Source organism: Lepidochelys olivacea (genome assembly GCF_965140295.1).
Source record: "Lepidochelys olivacea isolate rLepOli2 genome assembly, chromosome: 18".
Taxonomy (NCBI): domain Eukaryota; kingdom Metazoa; phylum Chordata; order Testudines; family Cheloniidae; genus Lepidochelys; species Lepidochelys olivacea.
The window spans coordinates 16,901,066-16,920,450 of record NC_140428.1 but is presented as its reverse complement, the minus strand read 5'-3'; the positions used below and the strand labels follow the sequence as shown (position 1 = coordinate 16,920,450).

Here is a 19,385-nt window from a genome sequence, read left to right as displayed (position 1 = left end):
AAGATCTCCCCCTGGTGATTGAGGAGACAGCTACGAGTGGCGTCGATTGAAATTTGGAACCGAATAGAAACTGTAACTAATAAATGAGAAAAATATTGCAATATTTCATTTGGGTTTGCCAAGCATTTCCCTTACTGGTTTTGATAAAGGCCATTTCATCAACCCCTGTGAAATATATCAAGCATCCATATATGTCAACAGTGGGGGGGGGGGAGAGTTCAGAATAAACTGTATTAAAATGTGTTCACAAATATTGATTCCTTTTTTAAAGCTGGCTGCTGGAGTCTACCACATAAAAGTCAAATACAAGCCGCCCATCTACAGACTCATTGGATTGCTGTAATTCATTAAACAAATGCTGGATTTAATAGAATTGAATATTGAGATGTGTGCCATAGATGCACTCAGCTGTGAAATATGCTATGGAGTCATTTGTTTTCTGGGGTCTAGATGTCTGATTCCCATTAATGCCAAAGGGAGTTACCAGGGAAAATCTCTTGGATCAAATTTTGCTCTCAGTTACCTCTTCTCAATGTTTATGCATCCAATGAAGTGAGCTGTAGCTCACGAAAGCTCATGCTCAAATAAATTGGTTAGTCTCTAAGGTGCCACAAGCACTCCTTTTCTTCTTAATGGAGTTACTCTAGGTTTATACCAGGTTCTATGAGTTTGCAGTGTTTGGATCTAGGCTAGTTCTTTGGTCTATTACATTTGGTCCATATTCCTTAGCTGCAATGTAGTTCCTTTGATTCCGCAGTTTCAAGGCACATTACAAACATTACACAATTTATTTTCACAATCCTCAGGGAAACTGAGACACAGAGAAGGCACATAAGTTATGACAGTGAATCAGTGAGCCAGCTGAGAGTATGACCCGGGATTTCTGACCTCCCAGCCTTCTGCTCCAACCGCTTGACCGCATTCCAGCATCTTGTTAATTTGTGCAATTTATACTTCCTTAAAACAAGAGCAAAACACTAAAATGTGATTTATGCTATAGCAGTAATGCATCCAGCAAGGTCACCCTTTGTATTAGAGCGCTGGCCTGTTCTCAGATTGGGAAGAAACGATTCACTGTCCTTTGAATCACTGCTCAATATTCTAAGAGTGAGAAGGAGGGTCAGATGCAGTTATGAATATACAAAATAAAAAATGTGCCCTTTAGAGGGGAAAAAATTCTGTAAGTAATAGAACTAGTCACTTAGTTCTCAGTCTGAAGAACTGGGAACAGATGTCTGCAGTATACATGCTGCAACAGTCCCATTCATTTTATAGAATAAACAGAGGAAGGCTAAGATTTTTTTCTAGTGGCCAGTTTGTAAGTTTGCTCATCTGTTTGATTAGATTTGGGGGAGGGAGACTTGCTTTGCTATCAAATTGCTCAGTGGATGCCTCAACTAAAATTTGGAATAGGCCAAGATACTGCTATTCACTGCGCAGAATTCAAGTTCACAATGAAAAAGGGAACACAGAAGACCCCACCGGAAATTTATCTACACTGGATGGGCCCTTTTTCCAGTCAGAAAGGGCCAATTTTCTTGGCAGATGTAAAAGAAACGAGAGCTATTTCAAGCCCCGTCAGCTGGGAATCATGATTGTAAACAGTGTTGCAATGAGAAGATGGGGAAAGAATTTTAATACACTGACAGGCAGCATTTTTTGTGGAAGTGACACACAAGCTGATAAAAAGTAATTCACAGAATTTACATGAGGCTTCTTGATCTCTAAAGTCATCAGACACGGAGACAACACACGGAAATTCATTTTATTAAATTGTGGCTGATTATTTAATTGAAACAGAAAGGATTTAATTGAGTCAAGTCAAAAGGCCATATTAGATTAGGGTCACTCTTAACACAAAAGGCATTTCCCTTTTGGCTAAATAGGTTCCTTCACATACCATACATAATAAACTACAGGCTGGTAAACTGAATAGCAAATTTGTGGTTGGCTAGAACTCTTAATGGTATCTCATTCCTACACCCCACCCCTTTCATTTCTGACTTCCCTCACATTCCCTGTCCTGAAAAAACTCAGACATCTAAAGCAATACCAAACAATATACACTGTATTTTAATATTTCCAAATATTACTTGGATTCCCTCCACGCACCCACACATCTTCTATCACAGCTTGGAGAATGTAGTCTTCTCTGAAAGTCCACTTCTCCTGAAACTTGTTGCTCAATATTCAACTTTTCAGATATTTAAGAATACTGGTGTTAAGTTTGTGTCTGATTCTACAAGATGCTGAACACCTAGAATAAGAGAGCAGGTGACAGTGGAGGTAAGGCACTGAACTGGGACTTGGAGGATCTGGTGTCACTCCAGACTTCGTGTGTGACCTTGGACAAGTCATGTAATCACTCTGTGCTTCAGTTTCCCCATCTGTAAAATGGAGCAATAATTAGAGTTTCTGATTTTCGGTTTTAGCCAGTAAAACACCCGCAGTACCACACCAAAAAGAGCAAGAGAAAGAAATTGATGTTTATCCAATAAACACTGGGAAAACATCAGAACTGGTTACTTAGATGTAAGAGTTTGTCTACATGGAAAAGGAGCAGTAATGAGGACTATTGGAGAGTGATGTCTAAAGCACACTAACATGTCACATGTGAATTGGTCTGTGCAGGTCCATCTGGGTACACACAAAAAGTTCTCTAGTGTACTTTAATATAGTGCTGTTTGAAATTACACTTTGTTAAAGAGCACTAGGGAACATTACAAAGAGATTACTCATTACAGTGTATACTACTACTGTCATGAGTAATGTATATAATCTACATTACTCATTGCAGATATACAAAGAGAGAGACCTGCAAAAAACCCTGAATTTTGGACATCTACGTAAAACTCAAATGCTGCTAAAAATAAACCCAGAAAATGAAATTAATAAACCCTGAAAAACAGAACCCCACTAACTATCCTTTCTCTCACTTCTTATCTGCTGTGTCTTTTCAGATTGTATGCTTTTCAGGAGAGATATTGTTTCCTATTCTGTTTGTAAAGTATGGTTACATGTTGGGTCCTCTAAGCACTGAAATAAATAATAATAACTCTTGTTGAAGTCAATGGGCATTGAAGACACTCACATTTTCCCAGGTCCAGGCCCATAGCGAGCAGTGTTAGAAAGGGGTGGGTGGAATGCTTCTTTTGAACAATAAGTCCCCTCTTTTCAACTCACATTAGTGGCACATTCTCCCTTCCAAAGAGTCTGTGCATGGACCTCAGGCTCTGTAAAAGTCAAATGTGTTGTTGCCCCCATGAATCTTCAAAGCTTTATTTGATGTTGTCTTTTGATTTAGTTAGTTGTCTTGTCTATTGTCAATCTCCTTTTATATACCACATATGGGGAGAGTACATGGAGTACTTGGCATCACCATGCACAATGGAGCTGATCCTGTGTATGTCAAGTTGTTTGATTGAAACTCAGAATTTAAAAAAGACCAACAACAGCAAACCCCCAGAATATTCCAATAATCTGGGGGAAAACATGGATTTGATTCTCCTTGTCTTTTGATTGCTATAAAAGCTTTTATGTGACAGCTGGGGAAATCCTAGATGCAGTAAACAATGTGTAAGGAGGCTTTCAAAAGCACTTAAGAGATTTAGGAGCAGAAGTTCCATTTATTTTTCAATAGCATTTGTGCTCCTAAACCCCTTAGGCGTTTTGGAAAAGTTCACCCTTAAACAGTAAATCATCCCAAAAATGCTTTTTTTTTAAAAAATGTGGACACCATTTAACAAAAAATAGTTTTTATCTGGCTGATTCAAAGATAAACTGCATTTCTGTTGTGCAGCTGCATCATCTGATTAGAGTATCAACCAGTGTCACCTGCTGTCTATGCTTGAATTCTTAGTTTAGGTTCATTTATGGAACAGGCACTGGTACTGAGATTTTCCACTGTGATCCTCCCTTTGCTTGTGCCCGCTTAATAACATAGCATTTAACGCTGTTGTCAGAAAATAATATGCTAGATGTCAGGTGAAATTCACCCCAATGCAGAGCAAAGCCTCTGCACCACTAAAGTCTAATTTAATCCCTGTTTTGAGGATTGAAGTGATGCTTGGCCCTCTGCACAGGAATAAATTCACACATAATAATCTCTCAGGTATTCTATAGTTACCACACATCATGGTCATGTTCTCAATTTTGTGGTTGCAGCAATGATCAGGCCCTGTACTGCTGAGCAATTTCAACATGTAATTCGTATATCACATCACTAGTAGAATGGGTATGAAATTCACAGGAGCGTGTTTCTATGCTCTCTCATGTAGCCTGGGTTGTGTTTGGCTCAGACCAATCAAGGGGACTCAAGCTGCATAATTTTCTGTTATAGTCTCTTAAAAAAACATTTGCCCTGTGAAATGGCTTCATACAAATTCATTATTCCCTCCCCTGTTTAATTCCTCTTTGTGTCTTCTACAAAGTAATTTTAAAACTTTGTGTCAAGTGACAAATCCCAAGTGCTCACAAACATTGACTCTCTCGTTTTTTGGGCAGACCCCCGGCTGTTCCAGTGCTCCCAGTCCTAGCCTGCCATTCGGATACAGTTCCTAAGGAAAACTTGCCAGTCAACCCAAACTAAGTAGTGGCTTTGTGATGTAGAAACAGACTCAGTGGGGATGAGACTGAGACCAAGGATCGTACATATGAATGTTGACAGAAGCAGGCATAACTCTGGTGAAGTCAATGCAGTTGCATCTGCTTACACCAGCAATGAATTTGACCTAGGTCTACAGAAATGAAAGGCCTCATCTATCCCAAATACTTAGTCTAGTTCACTACAAAATGTCTAAATAGGGCCCCACTCCTGCAGTCAGACCTGTGTGGAACTCTGTTGAACATGGAGGCTTGATTTCAGGATTGGGGCCATTATCTCAAGGAGGTTGATTTGGCTTTTGGTAAAGTGTGTGTGTGTGTGTGAGAGAGAGAATGAGAGAGAATTGAGATCACGGTGGAGGGGTTAACTTCCATCTGAACCAAGAGGATCCTAGCATTTCTTCAGAACAGAGCATTCAGCCATTGCACCACTCAGCCTGTTCAGAGAGCAGCATTGTCTGTTTTTAAATGAACACCTCATGTCCCTTTATGATGCCTTGGCCCTTTCATGGTGCCTGAAGCCCTTGAAACACCCAATTAATAGGAATTAATGGAAAGGCAGCTTAATTTGCATGAGCATTTCTTATGCTGCTGCACCCCATTGGGACCATCTGTGATCTGGAGCTCAGCAGGAAGAGGGTTTTATTCTGTTTTAATTGTATACGGCCAGCAAACTCCAACCACTGTCACATTGACAATCACTTTGCCCGTGTCGCCGTCTCATGCTTATGCCAGTGGGCACAGAGTGAGCTGCTCATTTTCTCTTCGACTCTTGCCACGCCAGCTGACATCTCAGAATTTCTGCTCTACTGTGCACTCTCTTCAGGCAAAAGCTCAGTGTGCAGAGAAATCAAATCCTGCTTGGAGAGATCAAAATCAATTTTAAATAGACCCAGCTGCTCCCTATTGCTGGGCAGGGGCAAGGAGAAAATCTCTTCGGATATCTTTAGGGGACTCTCAAAGGGGTTTAAAAGGAATAAGGAAGCTTTCTAAGGCTGGGTTATTATGGTAACATTCAAGATTTTAAAACAATTTTTAAAATAGGCAATATAGTGTAGAAATTTTTTCACATCCCCAATTGAAAAAGGTTTCAATGCTATCAATATAATACCTTGACTAGTCTATTATTGAGGTTACATTGACTAAATGTGTAATCTGGGCTTTGCCTTCGATGTTGGATGCTTTCCTGGAAGGCTCACATCGGGTTTAATTTAAAAGAAAAAACAGTAGGCTAAAAACAATGGGCCTGGGGTTTAAAGAAGATGAGTTTAATTTAAGCCCTGATAGTACACAAGCTTGTATTTTATTACAGTATAGAATGTAAACTGTTGCCCGGATCATGGTTTTACATATATGCGATTGCAACTGCACGTTCAATCATCTAGTTGCATATGTAATTTTCTAGTTTGCATACACAGTTGCATTAAATGTGCATACACGTCAGACATACACCCAAGCATTTACATTGTTCAGAAAACAAACCTTATGTAACAAGTGTCCTTGCCTCTGTCACTAATAACAACCTAAATGATGAAGACAGAATTTCAAAATTCAAATTCATTCTTCATTTATGCCATTTATCCACCCTGAATAAATGCAAGTAATGAAAATACACACCTTCACTTCCACGTCTGTTTCTGGTCACTTTGAGGTTTTCATGCACTAGCCCAAGTGTTGCAATGTTTGGGCTGCAGACACTGCTGGAAATTGTCAGTAAAAAATAATTTTTCTTTTAAAAATAACCATTAAATACTTTCTATTAAATAGATTCTTTCATCTTATTTAAAAAAAAAACTAATCAAAAAATGTAGATTTCATCTGCTTGACTGTAGCTTTAAAATGAGACAAGTTCTTTTGATATTATAAAAAGGAGTTGAAACAGCTCAGATATTTAGTGTTTAGAAAAATCTATTGAGCCTGTAGTTAGTTAAATAAGATTATTATTGAGGTAGATCCTGTTTCAAGGTAATATACCCAGGCCACAAAGTTCTCCAGATGATGGTGTTACAGTGTATGCCTGGTTTTAATCTAGCTAGTGTGGGTAACCATACTAGCAAACCCATGGCAGCATGGGCTACACCACAGACTAGCAACAAGAATATGTACCCAGAGTCTCTGGCAGGCTTGTACCGAGGTTGGCAGCCTAGACCACCTGTCTTCACTACTACTGGGACCTGTGGCTAGCTAGATTAAAGATAGCAATGGTAAACCTACCTGTGCTATAAAAAAAAAACCAAACACCTTCATTTTGTAGTGTAGATGACGTCTTAAGGATTTCTCTACACATGGTCATCCAGGAACATAAATCCAAATTAACTAAAGGTGTGGATTTGAAATGGATTAGTTAAACCACATCAAACTCCTGTGTGAACACCCTCATTCAGAATTAAGCAGCCTTCCTGAAGTAAGGCCACATTAATTCTGAAGGATGGTGTTCACACAGCGTTTAATGCAGTTTAACTAATCCACTTCCAATTCACACCTTTAGTTAATTTGGATTTATGTTCCTGGATGTCCCCTTGTAGCCAAGCCCTTAGAGAGGACTTCAGACCAATATTGTCTCCACACAGTGTATATATGGGAGACCCATTGATATCGCTGAGAGATCCACCTTTGCAGAGAGACCAGAATATCAGCATATAGTTCCAATATGCAGAGAACAGAATTTTACCCTGTGAATTGGAGAATTCATACTGGTTACTTTGAAAACTGAAGGGGATTAATTTTCAGTACCCCATAGGATGGCCAATCCCTTTTCCCTAGGTGGGACACAGTCCAAGTTCCTCGAGTGACAACCTCATTAAGAGTTTCCACGGGCTGCAGTTTCACCCCATAAACGCTGTGGCCATCTTAATCTGAGATTAAATCAGTAAAATGTTTGGCACTATTTGTGTCTATTGAAATACTGTTTCCAAACTTTCCATAATTTAGCACTTGTTTACACCATAAGGTAACGTGCTCTACCGGGGTGTGATTTCTAAAGTGCACTCATGTGTTGAATATTAATTGGTCTGCATAGACCCTGCTGGTGCGCACTAAAGGTTACTTAGTGTGCTTTAATGTACTACTGTGTCTTCATGGACCAACTACTGCACAAGACCTGAGTGCGCTTTAGAAACCACTCCCCCACAGAATACATTCCCCTGCTGTGCAGACAAACCCTAAGTGACATGTTTCAGAGTAGCAGCTGTGTTAGTCTGTATTCGCAAAAAGAAAAGGAGGACTTGTGGCACCTTAGAGACTAACCAATTTATTTGAGCATAAGCTTTCGTGAGCTACAGCTCACTTCATCAGATGTGACATGTTGCCCTTAAGTACCTACAGGTTCAATCCTGGGAATGGTAGAGCACTGTCTATTCCCAATGGACTTGGGCCTCTTGCTTAGTCCAGTGTGCTCGAAGCGTCCCTGTGGAAGTTGGTGGAGGTTATGACAGTGCAGAATGGACATAAGTACAGTCAGGATCAGAACTGATATTCTCAGGGAGCATAGCACAATTGGAAAGCAATCTACAGCAGACTGACAGCATGTGAACACAGATTCATTTTATTTTTATTCCTGAAAGTTGCCTGGAGGCTCATTGCATGCCAACCCCCTCCAGATTCACAGCTTTACAGTACCTTGTTCCACGGCTCCCAGTAGGATCGTTGTCTTGCTGGAGAACAATGCACTTTTGCTTTACCTCATTTCACTTCCCTTGAGCGAGCAGCAGAAACTGTCAGCCCATTGGTTTGTTAAATCATTTCCTCCCTCAGATGCTGAGTGGTGATTTTACACCAGAGCTGCTTCTGGGGCCAATGAGGACATTCTCTGTGCTCATCGAAGTGGCCACTCTTGTAATGCCATGGTGCAAGTCTGGACAGAGAAGAGCACAGCTGGCAGGAGCCAGCCTGCAATTGGAAACTGACATGATTTCCGGTCAGCTCAACCCCACTGTCACATGGTGTTTACACTGCCAAAGGAAAAACAAACCTGAGATCAATTCTGTTTTTTCTAAATCAAAAAATAATAATGTCTCCATCTTTGCAGCCTGCTGGGATAGGACCCACCAGTCTGTCCCTCTCCTGCTGTAGTTTCGTCAAGGTCGCTGTGATACCTATTTCAGAGTAGCAGCCGTATTAGTCTGTATTCGCAAAAAGAAAAGGAGTACCAGTGGCACCTTAGAGACTAAGCAGCTGAAAGTGCTTAGATTTTGGAAACGTCCTTGCATTTGCAAGTCCTGAGAGCACTCTCAAGGCCTGGCTGGGGAGCCAAAAGTACAGGGCAGACCTGAGAGCTTACTGCAGCAACAGGCAGCATGGCAGTAACTGCTCAATCTTCCCCTGTTTCCCCAAAATGTTTATTTTAATCTTTTGCATAATATTTTCCTGTGTTCAAACAATAGGGTAAGAGCCATTTTTTGTACCTCAAGAGAAGTGCTACTTAGAGACTGGCCCAGCTCAGTTCCCAGGGAGCTATGGCTTACTTTGGGAACAGTCCTCCCTTTCATGCCTTAAAGGGTGCATGGGGATGCAACTGTGTCTCCTGAACTGCTGTTCTCCACTGCATCATTCCCTCTTGAAAACAGGGAGTGATGGTCTGGCTCTTCAGAGCTTCCAGGTGGCAGAAACCTGCTTCCAGAGAATCATAGAACCATAGGGTTAGAAGGGACTGCAAGACTGTTAGACTGTTAGTCTAACCCCTAACACATGCGTTGTTTGATCATGAATTCAGGCCTACAGCTTTGCTGCCTGGTGCAATCAAAGTCCCACAGTCCTCATGCAAGCAGATTACCTGCAGTGTGTTGAAAAGACACTGCAAAATGTTATTGCTCCTTCTAGAAGCAAAGTGATTTACGATGCCAAGTAATTCTCCATTGCTTCAGTGGGTACATGCCCCATTGAGCTTGGCAGCACCCACTGAGCTTGCAGCACCTGCTGGGTGGATGTGGCTTATGAAATAATACCAGAGAAGCCGTTGCCTTTCCCTCCCCGCCCCCCATCCTCTTCCAGAGATTTTTGGTCCATTTTACTCTTCTTTGGGCACTGACATGCAGCAGACTTGTGCGCAAAGCCCAGTGTAGGGAAGGGACAAAGAAGAATAATTTGCACTCTCATTGCATCTTTCATCAAAAGATCTCAAGTCCTTTAGACAATGAATTCAACCTGGCAGATTTAACCAGCCTTGCAAAGTTCTGTTTGCCACATTTGCTGAGGCACTAGAGAGAACTGATGGGCTCAGGGGCATGTATTGAGTTGAGTGGTAGAACAGGGAACAACAAAACAACCACCACCATCGCCACTCAGGAGTCCTGACTTCCCATCACCACCAGAACATGCTCTAAGGATAAAAGTGGCAACGAGAGAAACTATTCTTACCCCAAGGGAACAGTAGCTAGAAATATCGGGTGTTCCATGAATGCTGCCTCCTGTTCTATTGGCAAATGGTCACCAAGTGGCTGGTGAGTTTCTTGGATTTTATGCATTCACAGTGATTTGCTGCAGCATTTCTTTGGGTGAGCCGGTGCAGTACGAGAAACTGCTCTTTCAGGCTGCTGTGGTCGGTCTTTGGGCTCTGCTCTTGGCCCATGGCTGGAACTCGAGAATCAGGTTCCCGGCGTGAATACTCCCGATTCCGAATGGCACGTTTGCTGCTCCTTCCCCGCCTTCCCCAGCGTTTGCTTTAAGCCCGGTGGCCCTTTCCGCTTACAGCCGCTCCGATCCTCGTGGCAAGCGAACGCCGACAGGGGCACAGCCAGGGCTGGGGCCACTTCGGGGTGCAAAGGTGGCTGGGTGTCGGGGGAGGGGGTCAGCGCTTTGCACGAGTCGCCCCCTTGTGCCAGGAGAGGCGCTGGGGGGGGGGGGGGATTCATGCACCCAGGAGCTCTCCCCTCGGGCAGACAAAGGAGCCCCTTCCCTCCTTAGCATGGCGACTGCACACTCCAGCCCAGCGCTTCTCTCCCGGCCCCATCCCCCTCCGTGGCTGACGGAGCAGGGGGTGTCACCCGGCTCCCACCGGCCGCGCTGCAACCCGATCCGAAGCCAGCCAGCCAGCCAGCCAGCCGGGCCTCCCTCCCTCCCCCGCGCCGCGCCAGGATGAAGGGGACGGACGCCCCTGCCTTCGCCTTTCCTCCGCCCGGCCCCAGCTTCCCAGCGCCCCGGCTCCCCGCTTTCACTTTGGCCCCTTCGTGGGCGGGCAGCCGCCTCCCCCCACCCCCCACCCCAGCCCCCAGGACCGGCTCCCTGCAAAACAAACTCCCGGGGCGGCCCGCCCCTGCGCCCTCCCCTCTCCCTGGAGCGCCCGGCGCCCCCTGCTCCACCTCCCCTCCCAGCCCCTCCTCCCCCCCGCGTGCAACCCCCCCCCGCGCATCCTCCCTGCACCCCCCTCCCCGGCGGCCTCCCGCCCTCTGCCCCCAGCGGGCAGCGCTTGGCGCGGCGGGCGCCCGAGCGCGCAGGCAGCCGGAGCCCTGCGCGGGGCCGTGAGCTCCGTGGCCGCGGCGCCGGGGCAGGGGCAGGGGCAGGGAAAAGCCCGCGGTGCATCCCCCAGGCCGGTGCATCCCCCCAGCCACCCCCAGCCCGGGCTGCTCCCCTCCGCTGCCCTTGCGCCATTGAGGCGGCCGGGCTGGGGAAGGCGCCCCGCGAAGCCGGGGGCTGCGGCGGAGCCGGCGCGGGCAGGGCTCCCCACCTCCCCCGCCGCAGATGGTAGGCTCCATCGAAAGGGTGCTTGCCCTGTTTTCTCCCCGCTAATGTCCTCCGCGAAGCGGCAAAGCGCACGCGGGTCCCCTGCGGCCGGAGCCGCTCCGCGCATCCCTGCGCCGGGGTGAGGGAGGCAGCGGCGAGGGGACCCAACAGGTAGTGGGTGGGTGGGTGGGGGGAGAGGGGGAGGAGAGAGAGGCAGCCACCCGCCCCCCTTCCACACCCACCCCTGGCTGGTGCATCATGCGGCTCTCTCTCACCTCTCTCCTCCCCAGGCCAAAATCCTGAACATGATGGAAGACAATAAGCAGCTGGCGCTGCGGATCGATGGAGCTATCCAGTCGGCCAGCCAGGAGATGACCAACCTGCGAGCCGAGCTGACAGCCACCAGCAGGAGACTGGCCGAGCTGGGCAGCAGCCCCGCCGCCCCCTCGCTCATGGAGAACAACCAGCACAAGGCGCAAGGTGAGGGGCCCGCCGGGCGCGGGGTGGGGGGCCCGGCCCCAGCCCGCAGCGCTCGCCCTGGCGCCTCGGCTGCTTCGCTGACTCCCGGCTGGAGCATCGGTGGCTTGTCCAACTTTTAACCCTTTCTCCCTCTTGCTCTTCGGGGGCGGTTTGAGGCAAGGATGCTGGGGGGAGTGCCCCCTCAGCCGGAGCTGTAGGTGTTGGGGAGGGGGGTGGAATAGGGGAGGGTCTCCGCCAAGCAATCCCTGGAACCCCCTTCCCACCCACTGTGAACCGGTTCTGTGTGTAAACTTTTAATTGCAGGGTTGGGGGTTTCAGTTCCTGTGAGGTGTTAAGTGCAACGTTTTAAGACCCATCTACCTACCTGATTTTTTTACTCCGGTTGCAGATCTTCCTCTGGGGGGTTAAAAACGCTCCAGATGTTGTAGCCAAAACAAGGTTTTGTTTTAAACGGCAGCGTGTTGACATGTTCACACTTTTCCTTTTATCTGATAATGAGATATTTTTTATACCTGCGTTGTAGCTTTACTCCCCCCTCCCCCCGCCCCTTTGCACTGTATCCAGTCAGTAAAATAAACAAGACAATGGGATGCTGCACTGCATGGAGTTTAAATATCTGGGGCATTCTGAAAACAAGTCCATCTATGGGATTTTTTTTGTTGTTTTGGTTAGTTTTTGGTGGACGTCTTCCCAAATCTGGCTAAGGTGTGGATTAATCTCTCCTGGGATAGGACAGTGGGATAGATGCAATCTTATCTTGAACTGGTTCCTTGTGTAGCTGAGATGGTAGAAATAGGTTGCCAGTTTATGTTGACACTGTCAACCCTGGCAGCTGTTGGTAATCCTTCAAGGATTAACACTGGATGAGGTGGTCCCAAAAACGCATTGTTTCCCTGATTGGTGAAGTCAAATGGCAAATGCATCTGACACACTCTGTTAATCAGCTTTTGACTTTAATATCATATGTTCTCCGCAAATTCAATTTACTACAATTTCGGCTGCAGAAATCCCAAACAAGAGTTAAAACAGGGCAATTGAATGGAATGGTTACTACAACAAATGGGTAGCTATTAGATCTCACATTTTCTCTCTTTTTTTTTTAAATTAATAGGTGGTGATCATTTTTACATTTATTTTTTTTTCAGTAATGGGTTCAGTTTAAATGTCTTTAGGTAAAAATTAAAATATTTGTTTTTTGGCAATTGTGAATTGTTTAACCGGCAAAATAGCATTGCTCAGGTTGAATTCTGTTCTCAGTTCACTCTCTGGTGCCTAGAGTTTGATGAAGGTCTAAGAATCAGATCGGTAATTTGGTAACAAAGCAGCCATGTTATAATTGTGATTAATGTGTTTCAGTCCTGCTGTTTAATGCATAGTTTTCTAGCATGGAATTTGGCAAATGTCATAACCTGTCCGGGAGCGGGGGAAGGAGGAAGGCATTACTAATATGTGCCTTTTGATTACCTCACCTTAGCAAAAAGTATAGGAGTGTTGTATTTGCAGAATGCAAGGTATTGGGGATTTTATGCATCACAGGAGAGAGCTGTCTTCTAACTAGCAAATGGCAGAGAAATGAGTTTTGCTAAGAATAAAGACCCAGGGTTTAAAAAGTAGTAAAGAATCCATCTGTTTTTCCAACAATTAACCCTTACACACCCCCCTTCACTAAAGTTAGGTGGACTTTACTAGCAAGTCTTCTAGATTCAGTAGCAAAGACTGAGCATATAAAACAGGTTGATATATATAATGTCGTGAATGACGTATGGTCTTAATTTTGCATGAGGGTTACCAAATGAGTGCTAAATTGTTGATGCACAGCTCTTAAGATTGTAGGGTTTGTCTTTTTTCTTGTCTGGCTGAAATATGCTATGTTATACTCATGAACATAGTGCTTGGGTCACAATTACTCTAGAAACATTTAAATAAAAAATACTGAACTGGTAAATACTGAATTTCAAGATAATTCACACTCAGAACAGTGTTTATGTCTGATCAGAAATAGTGTGAACCCTTCCCTGCCTTGAGAGAGCTATAATTGAGTTGAATTTGTACCTGCGAGATAAAAATGTAGGCAGATATTATTTACTTTTTACATATTTACTGCAAGGGTCTCTTGGTATGATGTGTATACATTATTTAACAGCTGTATTTTGTGTATGTTTCCTGTAGCTTTTAAAACATAGTCGCTCTTCTAAAATGCAGTGTTACTGTTCTCATAAGACTGCTATTCCTTTACATCATGGGTGTTGCATTATTAAAGTATTAGCACAAATTGATTTAGAGAGAGTAATTTGTGGATTTGTTCCATCAAACTTGTCATATTTTGCTATTTATGCTGCACAGGGAATTGTAGCTATTACACAAACTTAATCCACCTGTGCAATCAGGAATTTGTCCAAGTAAACGGAGCGACCAATCTTGCTCATGCTTAATTTTGCTCATGTGCGTAGTCCCTTCCAGTCACATAAAAAAAGATACCACCTGTGGTTTTAAGCATTTTCAGGATTGGGTCCCTATTTTTCTAATGTGTTCATATCCCCTCTGTGTGGGGACCTATCAGTTACTTTACAGTAAAAAAGTATTTTGTCTGCCCTTTTAATCTCATTGAATCCTTGTAGACTTTAAAGGAACCGAGCCTAAAAATAAATTACCCCTGAAATGTAGTGGACTTTACTCGCCAAAGTACTCTCTTTTGGAACATCTCTGTCAAAAGTCCCTGTGAAGAAGAACCTCCCTTCATCTTTCTTCTCGAGTTGAATGATCTATAATCGGAATGTCGATGTACTGTAGAGGGCATCAGCTTAGATTCTCAGGTTAAAAATGTCGCCTTATGGCTAGCAAAGCCTGTCGGATACCATTGTCTGTTGTTTTTATGAATCCTTTCTTACATTTTCCCCCTTGCCCCTGCAAAATGTTTTAGCCTTAAGTACTTGTTTGGTTTTTGTCCTCTTTTTGCAGCAGCAAAGTTGATTGGTTTGTGTAACACCCTGGTGTGTTTGTATGTGTGTGTTTGTGTTTGTATTTTCTAAAGGGATGCTTTGAAAAGGCTGTTCGTAGTAGTTTGTAATTTGATGAGTGACTGAAAAGTGCTTATTCAGTTTGATGTGTTACTCTCAGCATAATTGAAAAAAATAGATTTGTTGTAACCTATTAAAAAAAAAAGCCATTTATCAAAGTGTTAATTTGTGCCCAGTGGAGAACCTTATTTCTGTTTAATTACTATAATTACATGCATGATTTAAAAATACAAATTTAAATGTCAGTGGGATCTTTCTGTTATCTAAGGAGTTGGGTCCCAATGATCAGAGGTGAGGAGCAACCATAACTCAGCACCGGTGAAAATCAACCATCAATATACAGCGGATCAGCTGTAAAGTCCTGAAGGGAGTAACACTCAGGTATACTCAGTGCCAGCTTCTGCAGCATTCTGAGAGCGTCACACAACACCCTTGGCTCTCGCTGGAGGCCTGCTGCCACTGAGTGGGTCGGTGGGAGTGGAGAGCACAAGGCAATTCTCAGGATTGGGCCCAGGGTGTCTGTGTAGGAGTGATGACAGAGAGTGCTTTCCTGCTGAAGTGAGAGTCTGTGGCGGTGTAGCCAACACTTCTATTTTATTTTTTGCCTGCGTTAAAGAGGAGGCTATTATTTTAAATGTGACTACAACCATGTGCTGCTAGTATTATAACAGAAGCCAATCAGTTAAGTGTAAAATTACGTTTGAAGTGAATTGCATTTTTCGTTCTTATGGGAGAAAACGGGAAGAACACGTTGTCTCATCAAAACGCCAGTTAGATTCCCTGTGTGTTTTGTATCTTCTTCCTAATTTGTCCTACTACCGTATGTCTTGTGGCAAATACCTTTTTATATCATTCTGGGTTTGCTTTTATAGGTTAACTCTTTAGACTGGTATTGGGCATTGGGTTGTCTCCCAAGAATTTTAAAGGGACACTCTGAAGGATGATAGTGAAAATAAATATCCATAGGTGCTGAAACTAGGGGTGCTGCTGCATCCCCTGGCTTGAAGTGGTTTCCATTATATACAGGATTTACAGTTTGGTTTAATGACTCTCAGCACCCCCACTGTACAAATTGTTCCAGCACCCCTGTAAATATCTGTCTCTGTGTTCTTTGAATAACTTAATTGTGATGGGTTTTAAATAGCCAGGCTGCCAAGCTCATTGATTTAAGTAAATAAACTTTGGGAAAGCAACGGGACTGATAGATCAGGGGTTGGCTTACAGGATAGAAAGCCTTTCACTCATAGGTCACAGGTTCAAATGCAGCCCGTGTTGGTAGTAGCTGAAAGTTCTTACCATCTGATAGCGGATTGATAGACTACGTGAAACTGGTCGGTGGACCAGTTCTAAGTGGACAAGAACATGACCAAATCTCCACAGATGCTGCAGGCCCATATGAGAAGAGAGCTTGAGGATTGACCAAATTCTCTTGGTCATACAGGTACACACTCCAGGTCATGTTTAATGTACATTGGATATGGGGAAGTGCATATGGAAAGCCTGCTCTGCCCTGCCCAAGCTCGGTAGACAACCTGAGGATCTGTCCTATGGAAAAACAAAGGGCTTTGTGCTCCAAGGCTGTTAACTCAGTGTAATTTGCTGCAAATGTTGTTTTTAAAACCGTTGTACTGACTGGGACCCCACAATAACAAACCAGTGTGCATGATGATGCTCTTCTCTGAGGTGCTGTTAGGATTTTTCTCTTGTATGCAAACAGCGAAGAGAGACTTTTCAAGGATACTTTTTCTTACTGTAATGTTTTGTAGTTGTTTTTTTAATTTACTTACTGCATGGCAAGGATGAGCATCTGAGGACTGCTGGGGGGGGAGGTGTGTGTGGGGGAATGTGATCAACGTTTGTTCGCTCCCACAGGCCTGAACGCACATGGTCAGTTGGGATTTCAGCCTAACAACTTTGACCACCTCCCCACCCCACAAAGTGTTAAGTTTACTGGAGAAAATATTTTAGTGACTTTGGCCTCACCATGAGAGTGAGGACAGACTGAGGTGAAATTAACACTCAATGTCCTTAGTTCTCAGTGCAGCAATTTTAGCTATTTTACGCAGCCTCTAGTGATGCTGATGGAATTGCACTCGCTTAAAGCCGGATTTTTATGGGTATTTTAGGCACCTAGCTGCATTTTTAGGAGCACAAGACACCTGGTCTCATTGAGTCCCCATATGTTCTGAGTTCTTGTTGCCATGCTTTACGTCAGTTAAGCAATTCATTCTAGGTAAAATTCACCCCTGTGCAGAGGGGTCAGCACAAGGGGCCCATGTACCACTTAGATCCTACTTGAACCCTCAGATTTAAGTGGTGCATGGGTATTGTGCTGTCCCTTTGCACAGGAGTGAATTTCACCATCTGGGCTTAGACCTTTGGAGTTTCAGACGGATTTGCAAAAGTAAACTAGTTGGATTTTTGAGGCAAACTCTGCATGGGTTGCACCATAATCGATGGCCCCATATTATGGTGGTTTTAGTACCATCTTTGGCCCCGATTCAGCAAAGGATTTAAACCTGCCTTTTAGTTTCATTGACTTCTGCTGAAGTGCTTTGTTGAATCTGCGTCTACGTACTCAGCCATCAGAAGGAGTTGCTGCAAAATCTATGGGAAGGCTGGTGATTGGGCCACGAGGAACTGCAATAGTGGAACAGAGAGTTGGTCCATCGAGCCTAGTGTTTTGCTGCTAGTTGAAGTCTCTACCTGCAGCCTCAAATGCGAACACCTTAATTAGTTAATATTTGTAGAGCGCTTTGAAGATGTAAAGCACTGTAAATGGCTAAATGGTATTAACTGTAACAACATCTCGTTTAGCATTTGGTTACTCTTGCTTCGTCTTTTACAGCTCTGTTTGGCTGGCAGTGGTAGCAGCGGTGCTCAGAACTCGCTGTGTTGAGAAGCGTTGTCTTTGATGTGTTGAATGGCGCTGAAAGCGTAGAGGATTATAGCTACTAAGGGGGCTGGTGCAGTTGAGACCATAGGGTCTGATTTTCAGAGGTAGTGAGCACCCACAACTCCAGCTGAAGTCCGTGGGAGCTGTTATGTAACTCACTGGTTAGTGTGGGTCGTATGTCACCCTCTGTCTGATTACAGAGGATATGAGTTTGCTACTGCTCCTATCTTCTGGACTTGGTCCTTTAGCTTCAGCTGTAGAGGCTCATGCTCTTAGCTCTGGAGATCCCTGGTTCAGTACCCAGTTGTGGCCTGGATGACAGTTGTCATGTCTGCACTTCTGAGATAAGGTCCACAGTGTTCTTTCTTTAAAGACAGCAGGTTAACACCCTACTGATCTACTCAGGGATTTCCCATTATCTGTATTCCACTACAGTCTGCAGCATATTCGGTACTAGGAGAAATTCAGTAGCAACTGTGGTGCTCAGTGATGCCAGAGGGCCAGGGACCTTTATCATCCTGACATTCCACACAGAGTTTTCTCTTTTTTCCTTTAATGATCTTCTACGTTCATCGCTATAGCTGGAAGACTTTGCCTTTAGCCCAGTTGGCAATCAGTTACCTCTGCAGTCTGTGCTATTGCGACTTTGTGAATAATCAGCAAGAGTTGTTCTGAATCTACAGTGTTCATTTTCCTAGCAATGTAGTCTGCTTTTTGTTCGTCCAAAGCGTTGAGGCTGGGATATCGAAAGGAGACTACAGAAATCAGGCACCCAAATCCAGTTGGGCACAGAGGTCCTCTTGCACAGAGTTCATTACATGATTGGGGCCTTGATCATCATGTTATTTTTCAACGTATTTCCCACTTTGTTTTCCTTTGACTCCGTGCCCAGCTGAGAGGGTGAAGTGAGTTGCGTGTTTGCAGAACAATTAAATACACTGGAAAATCCGTCTGTGCACAATGATGTTCAAATGATTTTTTTTTTTCGAGGCTCAGCATACCAGTTTGCAGACAGCACTTTAGGTCCCTGTTACACTTAAGTTTTTGGTGTTTTTAATTAAAAATATCCCTCTTACATCTTTTTCCAAATTCTGCCTAATCAGGTAATTTCCTTTAGAACTAGTAGGATAATATTTATAACAACACTCAGACCTTCTTTCCTCTAAGGCTCTCCAAGTGCTTTACAAACAGACATTAATTAAGCTGCACTAGGAGATGGGTTAGCCTTATTAATATCCCCTTTTCCGATATAACTGATAGTAAACTGAGATTATGGGGAAAGTAGAACTAGGAGCTCAATGCTGGACTCTTGAGACCCAGGGCCTTTTCTCTAACTACTGGACCACACTCACTCATGGATTCCTGGATGTGTAGGGTGGGGTACTCAGCCTTATCTCAGAAAGATCAAGAAGGATTATATCTGTCTGATCAGATCTGCCTACATTCTCGTAGCATGTACATCACCATAGTTTCTGGGCACTTTACAAATGTACAGCTTGTTTCTGCTACCTTTACTCATACTTAGTTGTACTTCCCCTTTCAGTTATCTCCATTGACTATTTGCCAAAAAGGCAGCAGATACGAACCCCAAATTCCTGCCAGTCCACCTGAGAATAGCATTGGTGTTAACTCTGGAAAGTTACTTGCACATCATATGCAGTCAGTGAATATTCATGATGTGAACCTGCAATGGAGGGATGGGAGAAGAGAGCAATTGATTTAAATACTGAAAC

General features: G+C 44.0%; 1 protein-coding gene and 1 long non-coding RNA gene across 6 annotated transcripts in view; one reads left to right on the top strand and one right to left on the bottom strand.

Moving 5' to 3' along the window:
• Positions 1 to 19,385, top strand: part of KAZN (kazrin, periplakin interacting protein) — a 713,277-nt gene that overhangs the window by 309,295 nt on the left and 384,597 nt on the right. For 2 of the 5 annotated variants that reach the window (XM_084651592.1, XM_084651597.1), the window contains one exon: positions 11,550 to 11,739. In XM_084651592.1, coding sequence (XP_084507718.1) covers positions 11,550 to 11,739 — 190 coding nt within the window. Of the gene's footprint in view, positions 1 to 9,940; positions 10,041 to 11,003; positions 11,281 to 11,323; positions 11,431 to 11,549; positions 11,740 to 19,385 lie in introns of those variants that run through there. The other 3 variants (XM_084651593.1, XM_084651594.1, XM_084651595.1) reach the window with 3 other exon arrangements.
• LOC311532784 lies at positions 8,126 to 10,093 on the bottom strand. The gene is made up of 2 exons (XR_014714448.1): positions 9,958 to 10,093; positions 8,126 to 8,552 (listed from the first exon to the last, which is right to left on the bottom strand). It is a non-coding gene; the product is annotated as an uncharacterized lncRNA (long non-coding RNA).